The 16419-nt window shown below is 43.2% G+C and overlaps 1 protein-coding gene across 1 annotated transcript in view; it reads left to right on the top strand.

Moving 5' to 3' along the window:
* The window catches only part of htra1b (HtrA serine peptidase 1b), a 27002-nt gene extending 13822 nt beyond the window's left edge, over positions 1-13180 (top strand). Inside the window, exons 5-10 of the mRNA XM_005743385.2 lie at positions 5928-6122; positions 7000-7032; positions 7409-7523; positions 9530-9587; positions 11440-11535; positions 12548-13180. Coding sequence (XP_005743442.1) covers positions 5928-6122; positions 7000-7032; positions 7409-7523; positions 9530-9587; positions 11440-11535; positions 12548-12716 — 666 coding nt within the window. The 3' untranslated portion in view covers positions 12717-13180. The remainder of the gene's footprint in view (positions 1-5927; positions 6123-6999; positions 7033-7408; positions 7524-9529; positions 9588-11439; positions 11536-12547) is intronic.
* Positions 13181-16419: the final 3239 nt, after the last annotated feature.

Below are 16419 nucleotides of genomic sequence, written 5' to 3'. Positions count from 1 at the left end.
AGAGGGACAAAAGGACCCCCTGATGGGGGTCCAGGGGGTCTGAGAACCTTCACAGACATATGTGAAGTTTAGTGTTTTGAGGAGTTTGAACTTCTGGGTTACAGGAATTACTTTTGTCCATCCACCACTGTTGCAGAAGATTTCTGTCATTTCTGACAGAAAATGAGGAAAAACAGAGCAGATCCTCCTCAAAGACTGAGCAACACACGAAAAGCAGAGGAAGCAGTGACGGATAATGAAAAGGAGAGGGCTGACGATGACAGCAGAGGATTAAAGGGATGAACCGAACCGCTGCTGTCTTGCTTGTTGTGGTTCGTCTCGCTCTCCGCTGTGTCGCTGTCTCTTAAATTAATACCGACCCGGCCCGTTGACTTTGTACTCTCAGCCCGGACAGCGCGCCGTCATCCTAAAAACCACAGAGGGGTGAACACGGTCATTTTCCTGGTGGGCGGAGCTCGGTGGGCGGTGCGTTGGATGGTGGCTTCAGATGTTTCGAGCTGTTTGTGGTTTAAAGGTCTGATTAGAACAGCTGAACGAATCCTTTCATAACCTGACTCACATTGTTTATGTCTGTATATGTTTGACAGCGAGTGCGTTAGCGTGTGTGTTTGTTTATGGGGACCTCATTGGAATAATGCCCACAGATTCCTGTTGGGATTCATTATTTTAGCATCCTGTTGTTTACGTTTTCAGGTATTTGGGTCGCCGGTTTAAATGCACGTTAGTTTCAAGCAACAAAGAAAAGGAAATAAGTGAACAACTACACTGAATTTTTCTGCTGCCACCTTGTGGTGTTCACTGCATTTTGCAGAGAGCTTTTACAAAATGTACCTTTAAAGCATAAATACTGAGAAGTTTAAATATCAGGTTGTGTTGAGAAATCCAGTCGTCACTTTGTTTATTCCTATTTCAGTCACGTCAGCTGTCGAGATGACCCCACACTGACGTCTGCTGTCAATCAGATCCTTTGACCACACTTTTCCAACTTTTCCATTAATTTTTGCAAGATCAGCTCCACTGGCTGAGATGCAAACAATGGCAGAGCTTCCTGTTTTACAGTTGGCTGTAGACACTGTTGTACCTCTCTCGTGGCCTCTGTGATGATTTGAACCAAAAACATCACATTTGGATTCATAACTGCATCAGACCCGTTCCCCATGTCTCCCTGTTTGCCTTCCTTGTGAATAGCTTCCTGACAGCCGCCCCTCCCTGAGGTCACTGTGATCAGACTTCAGTGAACAGCAGATCGATCAGCGGGAGCTCCAGATGTGTCAGGTCTTTGCTGTTTTTTTCTTATTTCTTAACGTCGTGACATTCAGATACTGTTCATCTGCTGTACATTTTTCTTCCAGGCCTGACAATTCTTCTTTTGTCCTCACTCGTCCAGTTTAGTCAACTTTTTTTAAGAGCACGCTGCACCCTGTGCCAAGAAATGCTACATTTTTGGCTAATAGCACTTTGTGAATCACCTTCTTGGCACCCAAATACAACTTAACGGTGTTATGTCTGGCATTTTTCATAGATTCAACTAAAAAGAATGTGAAAAGGGTGTGCTCTTGCATTCATATGAAATGCATTCATACAAAAGCACAATAACAGTTTTACAATACAAATACTGTGAACATTAACAAATAATAGAGTAAAACAACATCTGTAACAGTGAATGATATTTTTACATGTGCTACTAAGAATTTTTTAATGATTTAAATAATTTGATTTGTGCAAAATTTGGTATTTTACAGAATTTATACACTTTTCAAGCTCATTTCAAGCACTGTGTGCCTTCACTGATCTGGGTGAGCAGGGAGACTGACATAAAGAACAGATTTCGATCTCACATTTGGCTTCTGTTTCAGGTTTCACATTTTATTTTGTTTCCTCACCTGCCAGCATCCACGGGCCCGGGCAGCAGTCATGTACAAATGTGTCGATCATACCTGTGCTTTCGGGCAAGCTTTCACTGCACGCCCGGTTTCTGCTCGAGCTGAGATGCCTCCACATCTGTCACATCTGCTTCCATCCTTTCTGTTTTTTATCTACCCTTCATTCCTTTCTGCCCTCCTTCTCACCTTGTCCCTCCTTCACTCTCTCCCTTCAGAGTTTTTCTGTGTCACTCTCTCGCTTACAAAACCTTAAGCAAAAGTGGGTCAGAGCCTTCAGGCTTGTTACTTAACGGAGGAAATTGGCAACACATGTGTCTGTCAGCAGCAAAACAAACCACACACACACACTTACAGAGAAACAGACATTTGTCATGCTTGGTGGAGTGTGGTGTTGATGAAAGTTGGGTCCCAACATCATGACTGCTTTATGTCTCAGTTTTTCTGTTCCACGTCATCCATGTGGGGCTGAAGTAGGTTAGTAGGACGGCGTGAAGTGGGCCAGCGGGCAGTTCACGGAGGGTTGGCCTCCAGACTGCTGCGGGCTGGAGCCAAAGGTTCTTAGGATTTTAAATGCATTGAAGAAGGTGGGAATTGAACACCGAGTCAATGAACAACATGAAGCTACACTGTCTTTAATAGCCAATTTTAAAGTTTGGATTTTTTATACTTTATAAATCTATAAATATTTTTATAGGCAGAAAAATTATGTTTTCAGGTACCTTGTGACTCAGTGATGTCCCTCTTCTCCAGCAGAATATCGGCCTTGCAGTTTGATGGTGAGGTTTGGGTTGTTTTACGGTTAGATTTTGGCTCGCATGTGCTACAGGAGCACCACACAAGCACAAGAGGTCTCTGCTGTGATATTTGCAGAGGACAGCAGTTTGTCAGATAAGGTTAAACCCAGATTCCACTTGGCATCACCACAGTGCTGACATGCCTGCGCCTCAGAAGACAAATTCTCGGTAAAACCCGTGTTGAGCTTTAGGTGATATCAGCATATCTGAAAACCAACTGCATGCCTCTAGATAAGAATTATGTGCATGGAAGGAAGAGGAGTTTGCCCAGGAATGAAGCTTGTGGCGTCAGTCTGCAAGGCTGTATGGCTCTCCATATCAGATAAACTGTATATAAGAGGGATGTAGTCTCCAGGTCATTACGGACTCTAATGATGACCTTCATGTAAAAAATAAACTTTAAGGATGGAGAAGGTGAGAAGTTCAGGGGGGAAATGCTCTGGGTGGTCAGTGAGAGTCAAGCAGTTGGAACTGGGTTCAGATCAGTCGTTCTTTTGGACATTGAGTCATTGCCTGTCGAGATCAGCCCAGCATCTCCTCTGGGGGAGTGTGAGCAGTGTTTGCAGCAGTGCGACTCTGTGCATGAGATGCCAACATTGTGTTGCAGCGAGTATACCAAAGATGGAAGGAGACCACCCTTTTTTGCCTTTTATGAATATGAAGAAATTCACGGTGTAAGGAGGCGGTGTCCCACGTATTAGTCTTGTAACATTAAGGTCAAACACCTAAGTGTCATTTTCCTTGTTTCATTGTGTTTTCCTCAATGAAACTTTAAGGTCCTGAACTTTAAGCTTCCCTGAGATGTTGTGATTTGGCACAATGGACATAAAAGTGAATTGAATATTTAGCCTTAGAGTGTGTGTGTGTGTGTGTGTGTGTGTGTGTGTGTGTGTGTGTGTGTGTGTGTGTGTGTGTGTGTGCGCGCGCTCAGTCTGAATGTTTCCTGGATTTAATGAAAAGACAAACAGAGGAGGAGGAGAGAGCGACACTGAGTAAGTCGGGGAGTAATAAGAATCTATTAAAGTGCATTTAAACAAATTATTGCTCATAAAAGTCCAAACAGTTCACTTTCACTGGCAAAATAAACTTTGCATTTCCAGTAGCAGAAAGGTGCACTCAGCTTTTCTTTTGCTAAACTGCAGTAACGAGGATGGAAAAACTCAAATTTAGGAGCCAGCTAATCAGAAGTGCAACCTGCATCCAACTGGATTCATTTTCAGCCTCGATTCGCATCCCAGCAATTTGTTCGAACTCTAAAAATCACCTCACACTTGTGCTTTAATAACACAGCAGTGTGACTTAACTTTTTTGGCAGCCTGAGCTCGATCATATTATTTTATTATTTTTATTTTTTGCAGTTGTACATGTGGCAATAAAGCATCGGCCAGTAGTACTGCCGTATGTTGGTGGGAATCGATCGATATGATGGAAAATGATGTGGAAACTGTGCCGAGGAATAGAATATGGACACCAGCCTGCCTTTATGGAAGACAGTTTTAGCAGAACTTCATGTCACTCTTTAAAAGAAAGATTAAGATCAGGAACAGTGTGTTTCATGATTTAACACAGACTGAAGTGAAGTGTGTTTCATGATCAGCACCTTATAAAAGTGCTGTGTTTGTAGTGTTTTCAGCACATGCTCTCTGCCTCTGTGAAGCAACTCATTAGTGTACAGGCAAATGAGTAGTGGTCCCAAAACTGAACCTTGTGGAACCCCCACGAGTACTGCTCCTATTACGTAACAACTGTCTGGAAATATTTAATATTTTCCTTTAAGACGACACTTTGCCTTTTCTGTTGGCCATCTTAATCAAAGTCCAGGTTTGGGGGGGGGGGGGGGGGGGGGGGGTTGGAGAGGTGAAGAAGCTTATTTCTTTCAAGAACAATGGATGATGATGGTCAGTGGTGTTAGTGATGCTGAGGGTGAAGGTGGGGGCGTAGTCACTAAAAGGAAAATCTAACTAAAGTTACTCCAGCAGGGGGCTGCATTTAAGCTGAAAAAATGTGCTGTTTTAAAATATGCTAAAGTTCTGTTTTTACTTCTAATATTTCTTTCGTATTCATTTCTTCACAATGTTTTGCCTTTTTCTGGCCGCCATTGTAGTTTAGTCTCCATGGCTTAACTGGTTAAGTCCACAGACTCAGTGCACCGCCTAGTGGTACAAACTGGTATTCGACTAAAGTACAACCTGGTCCTAGTTCAACTTCAGTTTGCACCTCATTAACGCAATACTGTTGAACATTAGGTCATACCTGTTGTTTTGTCATAGTCTGATGCTCGGTTTGGTTTTGTAAGGTTTACATCAATTTGCAACACAGGAATATACAATAACTGCCTTTAAGGATTATAACTGTTAACTGGCAAACCTCCTTAAAAGATATATTAGAGAATAAGAGAATCATCTAACGTTTTTACACATGTCAGATGTATTAAGGTGAATAAGGTGAACTTTGCAGGCATGATGTACCAGAATGACAGCTACAGAGAACTACTGAATGAACCTCAGTCCTCAACTGTAGGGCTGAATAACTAAATACTTGTTACAGTTTGAGGTTTAACTGGAAGAGAGCGGTGATCCTCAGGGGCAATGAGGCTGCACGACTGAAATGGTGATTTGTATTTAAGAGTTTGGGTTTTGGGGTTAAGAGGAGGCTTCGTCGGAGTGAGAGAGCTGAGTCAGCTGTCCACAGGAAACGCACGTCTGTCTCCACAGGCCTAAAGAGAATAAACTGCTGTTTACGTGTGTGTGTGTGTGTGTGTGTGTGTGTGTGTGTGTGTGTGTGTGTGTGTGTGTGTGTGGCTGCTGTTCCTTCAATCATGGTGCACCATCAAGGTTTTTCCCACATGGAGGCGTTTGTCATGTTCAGCAGCGTTGAAGTGAAACTGTTTACTTCTTGTTAAATGGGGTCAGTCGTAATAGTCATTTCTGATAATCCAACGACTAGAGAAAGAAAATGGAAAATGCAGGTTTCTGTCAAACAAAGAAAGACACTCAGTGATTTTTACAGTAAGAGGATCAAAGCTGTCACCCTTCTGAGCCAGGAAAACCTCGGATCATTTGTTTCACTTTCTGTTTTCTTTGCCCAATTTAGAAGAAAAACATGTAAAAGAAGACTTTAAACAAATCTAATGTAGCTTTGTGCACCAAGACCAGCACAGAAATAACCTCTTCCTTCTGTTCGATCAGCTGATTCGCATGTGTGGTGTCTCACTCTGTGTCCTGTCCGTCTCTTCTCTTTGTTGCAACAGATGAAGCTGCCGGTGCTGCTGCTCGGTCGCTCGGCAGACCTTCGTCCCGGCGAGTTTGTGGTCGCGATAGGCAGCCCGTTCTCCCTGCAGAACACCGTCACCACCGGCATCGTCAGCACCACCCAAAGGGGAGGCAAAGAACTTGGCCTGCGCAACTCAGACATGGATTACATCCAGACTGATGCCATCATCAATGTAAGGGAAGGGACAAAGTGTGTGGGTCTTATCAAGTCTGAAAAACACCTCTAATAATTCAAATGTAAGTGTTAGAATAATTTCAAAAAGGGAGACATATTTATATACTATACATGCAAGGGAGAAATTAACTGTTACCAGTGCCGAAGTGCCTAAAATCATGCATTCCACCTGAGGGCCACCAGATGGCGATAGTTGCAAAGGATCTCTGGTCCTATAGAAGTCTATGGGAAAATGGCACGTTAGCCTAACCTCTGTATACAGTTACTGCTAACTTTATGAGCTCGGTCATTCATTGGGTCATGCTGTCATACAGTCTTGGTCATACCATGTTTCAGAGTGAGGGATCATCTGTGATATGGTTTCACATTTTGACCCGCCCCTCTCGTCACATGATGGCCACAGTAAAAGAAACACTAGTCCTGAGGCTTCACAGCTCTTCAGAAACGGCGGATAATGTTGCCTCAAGTGGCCACTAGAGGAAGTGCACTTTCCAAAGCTTCTATGTTTTCGTCATTTTTTCAGCCATGGAGGTCGCTCTTAACTCTTTCCCCCATAAAGACGATATATGAAGACCTCCCCTGCGCCCTTAATGACGAATTTTGACAGCTCAATATGTGTCAATAAGGATGCATTTTGATAACCATTGCAATAGGAGGGTTGCTGGATAGGAAGAGGCCACCCTCAGCATCCTCCGATGCACACCCGGTCGTTTTGTTCTATGAGCAGGTCTGAAATATGACAGAAACCGCTCAGCTCAGAAAGAGAGCTGCAAAAGTTTCTCCTAGTAAGCTTTCCATGGGTAAAGCATTAAATAATTGTTTTAATAATATTCACTGAATTCACGTTAACTGTTTGCTTGTTTGTTTTCTTGCAGTACGGCAACTCTGGAGGACCACTAGTCAATCTGGTAAGTGAAGGAGAAAAAGTGAGATGACCTGTTTGAGCTGTATCCGTATCATTAAGAATGATATCTGTGAAGCAGAAACTGAGCTCTGCCTTTACTTGGACCACATCCACGTGTTGCAAAACGGAGAAATACATAACCTCATATAAATAAAGACCAAGAAGCATAAAGTCCTTATTAGGAAAGGTAAATAAAGAGTTTAGGTAACGCTTGGCGCAGGGTCCCGGTCCACAGCTGACTCTGATTAGAAGCTTGTTTTCAGTCAGCCACAGAAAAAAAAGAGGCGTCAGATTGGCTGTTTCACAAGCTTCATGTGGGACTCTGGCTTTTACTGAGAAACGCTGGCAAGTTAAAGTTTGTTCCTGTGTGTGTGCTGCAGGATGGGGAGGTGATCGGCATCAACACTCTGAAGGTCACAGCAGGAATCTCCTTTGCCATCCCCTCGGACAAGATCAGACAGTTCCTGGCAGAGTCACACGACAGACAAGCTAAAGGTTTGTAGCAGTGTTATCACGGAGCTGATGTCAGAGAGACGGAGCAGACGAGGCCAAAGAGAGCAAGACAACGTGGCACAAGTCTCACATGCTCGAACACTCACACAAAGCTGTGCGTTTAAAAAATGGATCCAGACATAATTTACAAAAAGTAGACAAATGTCTCTTTAAGTTATAGAGAAAGACCCGTGCAGTTTAAAAGGCAATAAAAGCTCAACACAGATGAACAGAAATTCCTAACTGCTGTGAGCATGCAGTAACATTAAGTTATATTAGGAATATTGAGGTCATTCCTTATGAAATCAAAATAAACGTTCGCACCTCAAATCAGATTTTTTAAAACTACATTTTCAGCTCAGATTTACAAGGAAACACTTCTTCATGAACTAAAGTTTTGTCATGTGATGTAAGGGTTTTTCCGCTGCAGTAATCACTCATTACTTCTAAATTGAATCCAAGTTTATTTAAATGGCATCAAATCACAGCAGTTCTGTCATCATTTGGTGAGAGCGTGTGGACGTCCATGTGCCTGCGTGTCTTTTGTGGCTGCTCAAGCTTGTCCGTGAAGAATTTTCATTACAATGCACAAGCACGCACAACACGCCCCCACGAGCAAGCATTAGCTGACAGTGGGAAGGACAAACTGCCTTTTAACAGGAAGAAAGTAGAACCAGGCTCAGTATTTAAGAGGTGAGAGGAAAGAGACAATAAACAGGAGAGTATCGGGAACCACAGCTAGAGGATGAGCCTAGGATTAAATGTGGGTAAAAGGAGACCATGTGTTAGGGGTGGCTGTAGCTCAGGTGGCAGAGCAGGTCAGCCACTAATCAGAAGGTCGGTGGTTCGATCCCAGGCTGCCTCCTGGCTGCATGCCAAATATCCTTGGGCAAGATACTAACCCCGTGTTTGCCTACTGGTGGTGGTCAGAGGGCCCGGTGGCGCCAGTGTCCGGCAGCCTCGCCTCTGTCAGTGCGCCCCAGGGCAGCTGTGGCTACAATGTAGCTGCCATCACCAGTGTGTGAATGAATGACTGAATGTAGTGTAAAGCGCTTTGGGTCCTTAGGGACTGAGTAAAGCACTATACAAATGCAGGCCATTTACCATTATAACTTATTTTGGCGCGCACCTATCCCAGGTGGAGATGAGAGCCCTGAAAGTTTTCTCCAGTAAATGCCCAGAGAGCATCAACACTTATTGTTATCGCTCTAAGAGACATTTTTTTTTTGCAATTTAGCTTTGAAATTACAAACAAAACCCAGATTTTGTCTCTTTAGATAGAAATACCTAAACTGGATCTAAAATTGACTTAAGTACAGTTTTTAAATAAAGCTTAAAATCTGTTTTTCCAGTCCAGAAAGTTTCATGTGGAGCTCTGTGGATTTTAGCTGCTTCGCCCGGTTAAATAAATCTCTGTTTATTTTCCTTCCTGATGAAGTTTGTTTGTTTCTGTAATCATGCTCGGGTGCGGACCAAAACAACTGCACTGAGACCCTTTCAGCTAAACGTAACCCCAGGGTGGTTCGCTCATGGCCAGAACGTGATCTGACCAAACTGTCAGCAGATTTGAGATTTGAACCCAAAACACAGCACCTTTATTTCTCTCACCCCAGACTGATGTAGCCAATAAGAAGACCGATGGTGGTTTTCAGTGATGCATTTTTTGGTTGCTTCCAGTTTTTCTGTTTGAAATGAAACCAAATCAAGAGAAAAAGCCACACATTTACACACTCATGAACTGACTCTGACCAGAGTAAACAAGCTCCAGGCTTGTGCCACATCCACCTCCAGTACTCGTACCTGTACCTGAAACTCTGAGACGTTTGCATGGCTACGTTACGTTACAGTACTGTCGCTAAAACGCAAAGATAGATTTCAAAGCTGCCTGTTAAACATTTCACTTCACTTTAGACTCGTTGATTTTAAAACTAGATAAACGTGATAGAAGAGGATGATGATGTTGACCATAACATGGACATAAAGGGTATTTTTGTTGTTATGTTCTGCAGGTAAAACACCACAGAAGAAGAAATACATCGGCGTCAGAATGATGAGTCTCACTTCATCGTAAGTCCCAGCTTCCCTCACCTCTACTTCTGACATCCACAGAAAAATCATCTAAACTGCATTTAAACAGGATTCAATTGTAAGATTATTTAATGTGTTGATTTCTGTGAGAGCAGCCTGGAAAATCTAAATCCCGACTCAGTGTGTTGTTGACGCTCCCTGGATCCCTAAAATGGATGTTTCTCAATCCTGACTTTCATACATAATCAGGGCGGTGATCATATCGACAGGGTGACGTTAGCTTTCGATACCCGCTGCCAAATGATCGCTTTAAGCAGGAATGTAAGCCGGGCCAGGCCGCGTTCACAGCCTTCGGGTCAGAGTACCCGCCTAAGCTGGCCGAGAGTCACAGCAGGAAACTCCCCAAATCACCAAAACAACCCTCACTTTATGACAGCTTGTTAATTTTAAACATGCCCTCAGGTACTTTTAAAATGATCTGCCATCACATTTACGCTTTTCAAGTTTCACCCTCCATCCAAGTACCAACTTTTCTACATTTCACAACACTGCGCAAGAAGCCAAGATAATAGGTAACCTCCTCGAGTGATCATCAGTCAGCTTTATTCATGTCAAACCTATCGTGTGGTGATGCACTTTCAAGCCTGCTGCAAGTGAAAACATGCTGCTGCTGCACATTGGGACACGGTTGGCTGATGTATATCAGTCCTTACATGTTGGAGCTTCCTTAAATAAAACAGCCAGAAAAAACACAAAAGCTGAAATTTATCAATATTCATAAAAGGCTGAGTGCAAAACTCCAGCGAGCACACTTGAGAGTGTGAAAGAAGGTTTGAGAAAGGGAAGGGATATACACTCACCAGTCACTTTGTTGGGGACACCTGCTTAACTCCTTCTTAATGCAAATATACAGTCAGCCCGTCGTAACAGCAGCTGCGTGCATTTAGGTGTTTGCACATGGTCAGTATGACCTGCTGAAGCTCAAACTGAGCATCACAATGGGGAAGAAAGGTGATTTCAGAGACCTTGATCATGGCGTGGATGCTGGTCTGAATAATTCAGATTGTCACAACCATCTCCATGTTTACAGAGAATGGTCTGAAAACGGACGATGTCCATCCCAGTGTGACCACAGTGGACCATCTTCTGATGGTTGCTTCCAGCAGGAGAAAGCACCTTGTCACAGAGACTCAAATGGCCACCACAGCCACCTAAACTTAATCCTGTAGTAGATCCTCATGATTTGGTGGAACGGAAGCTTCACATCATGGATGTGCATCTGCAGCAGCTAAATGATGCTGTCGCGTCAATAGGGACCAAAATCTTTCAGCACCTTGAAGAAGCTTCGGCTGACTGAGAAGATAAAACGCTACACAACACTTCTGCTGGTTTGGAGCACCATTTAACCAGCTGGAGACGCCAAATGTCCTTTCGCTGATCAGCATAATAAGAAAAATGCTGCATGTGTCATATTTTGCAGCATCTTCATCATATTTGGGGCAGTTAATCTCTTTTATTTTTGCTTACAAACCACAGAATACTTGACGGAGCCTTGGGCACTTCAGAATAAAATGCTCTTTCTGACAGGCCTTAATTATGCTGACCGTCAGCGTGGTTCAGGCACCACACACATTTAAATCTGGGCCTGTCATTTCAGACATTTTGCTCCAGAAAGGTGGTGAACACAGTGACTGCATGATGCAGGTCATAGTTCATTGCCGTCAGCTTTGCTGAAGATGCAGCTTCTCAGAGTTTGCCCTGTCCTCAGGATGTCACTTCTAATCTGAGTGAAGTTTTAGAGCCCAGAATAAATCAAATGCATCAGAATGACGTGCTGAAAACATTCGGTGCAGAAGCTCATGTTCTCACTGGTTTTCTCCTCTTTTCTCAGGCTGGCTAAGGAGCTGAAGGAGCGGCAGTCAGACTTCCCAGATGTCACTTCTGGGGCGTACGTCATTGAAGTCATCAGCAGAACTCCAGCTGAGGCGTGAGTGTTTCATTTCACCCAGTTCACTGTCTACTAAGTTCACATCGGGGCATAAAAGTTCAGGATATGGACAGGATAGTTCTCTGTCCAGAGAGTTTTATTTACAAGGCACAAGTGGCACATTTGGCATCGGAGGGGTTCTGGTATGTTAAAGCAGGTACAAGAGTGCACGCTGGGCGGTTACAAACATGCTTCTGCAGACGGTTTTTGCTACTCAAGCATGCTGAAAGCAAACCACAGCGGCCCACCTGAGGAAACAGCAGGCAGAGTTTGTTTTCTTGTTGTCTGCTTGGTTCATGCAGAACATAGACGGCACTCAGGAGGAGCCTCTGATCGTGCTGACTGCGGGGTATGGAAAGTTCACCTCTGATTTTAAAGCTGCTGTTTTGCTTTTTGGAAACGTCCTGGAAGCCAGCAGCAAAACAGAAAAACGAGTGTTTCCCACCCAGAGCGTCCAGCTTGCTCTGGCAGGGAGGACAAACTGCTTCAGTCATAGCTGCGCAGATCTGGGTTTCTCTTTGGCATCGCTTCAGCTCTGAAAGTAGAGCCTCTGTGTTTAACTGTCACTTTGCAGGCATCCGAACCACCTCAACTAGCCTCCTTTTGGTGTGGAGGACTAGGTGCTCTACTTTCAGCTCCTCGCAAATAAGTGAGCTCCCCACCTTTTCTCTAGGCTGACTTCAGACCCCTTTAGAGGATGTAGAGGAAGCTCATTTCCACTACTGTCAGTCTCATATTTTCAGTCACTATCACAGCTAATAATCTCTATGAGAGCAGAAACACAGATACACGGTTTCAGTGTCATTTCCATCTATACATTTTTATTCTTGGACTCTACTACAGCAGCTTTGTATGATTTGCAGTACAAAATAATCCTTCTTTGTATTACACTGGATCTTGTGCAGCCCTTCAGTTCATCCTCTCCCTGGAATAAGGAGGTGTGTGTCAGGAATGCCTTTTTATTCTTGGTAGTCCAGAATAACTCGTCTTTTCTTTTCATTCTTTGTAACAGAGCCGGCCTGAAGGAGAGTGACGTCATCATCAGCATCAACGGCGAACGAATCACCTCTGCCAGCGACGTCAGCGCTGCCATAAAGCGGGACGACACGCTTCGAATGGTGGTGAGGCGAGGCAACGAGGATGCCATCCTCACCATCATCCCCGAGGAGGTCGACCCTTGACCTCTCAGCTGACTGAGCTACCATTCAACGCAACACCTTAACCGCTCACGCGATCTCGAGCTGGCTCTCAGTGTTTTTCAGCCAATCATGAACACTTAAAAAAAGAACAAATATGTTAGGGTGTGTCTGGGGCCACACCTAGAATTTGTAATTATTAGTACTGCTACTCGTCTTTCATTTTTAGAACGCTGACACACCTTCGGAGGTTCGTCACTCTGGGATCTGATGCTTCACCCCTGTCATTGTACGGCTCATATTAGCTCTCATCTTTCCTCTTTTCCATCCTCACAGACCTTTTATATCCTACTAACACCATCTGTCGCTACAAAGAGGTTACTGCAGGTTTCCGTAGTATCACTGTGTACTGTATGTTCTCCATGGGATATTTTTAATAGTGGTTTTTTTTCAGTATGTGTTTGATGACAATGTTTTCAGAAAAGGGAATAAAATTATTTTTAAAAAAGTCTCTTTATTAATAATCATGATTTTCTATATTTATATTTTCCTATATTTACCCAACATTTGTACAAATATTCACTACAAATGGTGCATCGAGGGAAACCGCTGACCTTAGTCACAGCCAATCTCAATAAGAACGCCAGGCTTTGAAATTTGTGTAACATTTTTGCTTTTTCTCACATTTGAACTGTTCCTGAACTCCAAGGAGTCCCCGAGTATTCCTCTTCCTCTTAGGATACGTTCACACTGCAGGCGAAAGCGCATCAAATCCGATTTTTTGGACCCTATGCGACCCATATCCGATCATGGTACGACAGTGTGAACGGCACAAATCCGATATTTTCAAATCCGATCTGGGTCACTTACGTATGTGGTCCTGAATCCGATACATATCCGATGTTTTAGAAAGCGACTGCTGTGTGAACGGTCATGTCGCATTAAATCCGTCTTTTACGTCACTGACACAAGACAGACGCCAATTATCAGCGCCCGAGAAGACATCGCGAACGCCTCCTGGCCATCCGGTGTAGATGTCAGTGAAACTGTTGGGAAGACAACGTTGGGGAAATGTGAACATTTTATTTGTCCTGTATAATCTGCAACTATCCTTTGAAGCAGCGCTCCTCTAAAACAGCAATAAGGATCATTATTAGGTTACATTGTTATGTAAATAACAAAACTTCAAGCAAAAATTGGGAAACGTGAAGTCCGAAGTCTTTATATTAAGGCCATCAGTCAAACAATACTGTTGCTCTGGGTCTAAACTATGTGTGACGTCTTCTTTTGCGCATGCGGGCCGCTTTGAGCGTTCGCACTAGAGCGCGTTGGCTGTCACATTTTATTTGTAGTGTGAACGAGCAGACAAAAAAATCGGATTGATCAAAAAATCGGAACTGAGCATCAAGACCTGCAGTGTGAACGCAGCCTTAGTTTCTCTTACGTACGTCATCATGATGAATTTTCAAACAGGAAACTTTTCAAGCTTTACTTTGTTATCTTTACAAACCAATAGGAGCTTATTTAAACAGACTTTTCCTAACATGACAAATTATAACAAGAGTTTCGTTGCCTGAGGAGACTTTCAAAAACATACAGATTTAGTTAGAACAAGAAGTAGAAAAGAAGACAGAGGGTCTCGCTCACTAATATGGGCAGGTATGTATGACCAGAATATTTATTCTTAACACTGCGTTTGTGCTATTGAATCAGTTTTATTCAAAATCCTCACACTTGTGTCCACTCTTGCATAATGTCATGCACCCAGTTCTATATTTATAAGGAAGAACAAATATCTCACGGTGCATCTGGGAGAAAGTGGTGGAGTTTCTCTGAGAGAGAAGCCCGCACAACTAAACAACAACAGCTGGAAGAAACTCCTGACAGCCTTTTTGGCTGTCTGAGAAGGACAGCCAAAAAGGCCAACCTTTCCCGAGCTCTTCCTCCAGAGTGCAGATGGCTTAAAAATCCAACTGACGCCGGACTGTGGCTCGAGTTACAAACAAAAGACTGATGTGGAAAAAGAGGTTCGTGAATGAGGCTTTTTATGTTACAACAGTCTAGGAGCCCATCGGCAACTCTGCCTCCCTCTTTCTGGCCTCTGAGGACAAAGGTCAATATTTGAGCATAGGCTGTATATTATACTTGCAGAAAGCTAAAGGGATGCCACATAGTGATCTGTGACGTCCCAAAATAAAGCCATCTCCATTTTGGTGCTTTGAAACCACACATGACAAGTGACCACCCAAAACCACTGGATCCTGCTTTTTGGGTCTAATGAGGAGGCTAATTTACAAAGTCAACTTCTTTGTATATTTAATAAGAATTGTAGCTGTTATTTGAGCTCATAAACTCATAAGGACAGTGTTTACTGATGGCACAGAGTATAGCGTGAAGTGTACAGGTCTACAGTTTCTGCTCAGATTTATTCCTGCAAAACTGACTGAAGACAAAAATCTTCACAATGCAAAAGACAAATAGTAACAATTCCTTTGATGGCGCTGTCACTTGGTGGAAGCCGTGAGTCCACCTGTATTGTAAAGAGGTAGCTGGTATTGTTATTTATTTTGTGAATAAAGTCGCTCCGAGACACACCTCTGCTGTCCTGACGTTACTGGAAGGTTTGATTGAGATGATTTCAACAGGTCTTACTCTTTGTGTTGTTAAAACTAAATAGTCTCATGTGTACTGTTTTTTGTGCAATCGTGGCATATGTTTGTTTACTGTTTGCAAATGTTACATATATGATTGAATCTGTTAAGATATAAAGAATTTCCAACGGTAATCATGAGCAGATTAATCGTAGTGTTAACATTACTGCACAGAAATATTGTTGATGCTGGACAGCAGCAGAATTTATTGTAAATAAGGAGACAATCAGAACTGTTATTGTTCCAGGAAGCTGGACCCTGCCCCTCTTATCAGATACCTGCAGGGCGTCCCAGACGACTCGGAGCATTTCACACCTTGACCCAACAAACCCAAAAGGGTGAATGGGTGGGTCAACGACTCTGAGGCATCAGGAGAGGTTTAAAACCTGAGAAGTCACCAGAAGGTCTGCAGATGCTGTGCATTAAAATACTGCAAATCTTCTGTGTATTTGTGGTGTGTAAAGATTGTAAACAGTGGTGCGTAAAATGTACTTGATTGATATACATTAAAATGATACCACATTTTCCTTAATGATTAAATAAACCCATTTCAGCTACTCAGATTTGTTGCTTCCTGTTGACTGAGGGTGAAGGATCATTGTTGAGTGTGTGAAACAAACTGCCTTTCACATCAGGACAACATTGGACACTTTTAAAATCTTCCTAAATGTCTTTTACTCGTCTAACTGTGGACGGTTTGGTTAACGGGTGCTGTTTCTTTTAATGTGCTTGAAAGTAAACTTGACTTGGCAACAAAGGAAAACCAGCAGCTGAGGTCAGGACCCAAAACCCCATCTGCACCTGAATGTAGAAACACATCAGAGCACAACAACTGGACCATTATGGCCTGATAAACTTTCACTCATGTGCCTTTAATGTCTCCCACTGCTGTTGGGTGCATCAGAATTTAACACAAAGGCAAAATGAGAGAATCAACGACTCTCAACGATCCAATCAGATGATTAACTGCCGCCCTGCACCAGCTGTAGAGCCTTTGAGATCTGAGTTGAAAGGCTTCAGAAACTCAAGTCCAGTTGCCTCATTTCAGCACAGTGTAGACCCAAATTCTCAAAATTATTTAACAGATTAATTCAATT

The sequence above is a fragment of the Pundamilia nyererei genome, unplaced genomic scaffold, assembly GCF_000239375.1.
Source record: "Pundamilia nyererei isolate P.nyererei 1_Seehausen unplaced genomic scaffold, PunNye1.0 scaffold00131, whole genome shotgun sequence".
Lineage (NCBI taxonomy): Eukaryota > Metazoa > Chordata > Actinopteri > Cichliformes > Cichlidae > Pundamilia > Pundamilia nyererei.
Note: the sequence above shows the minus strand (reverse complement) of the source record. Positions and strands in the feature narration are given on the sequence as shown.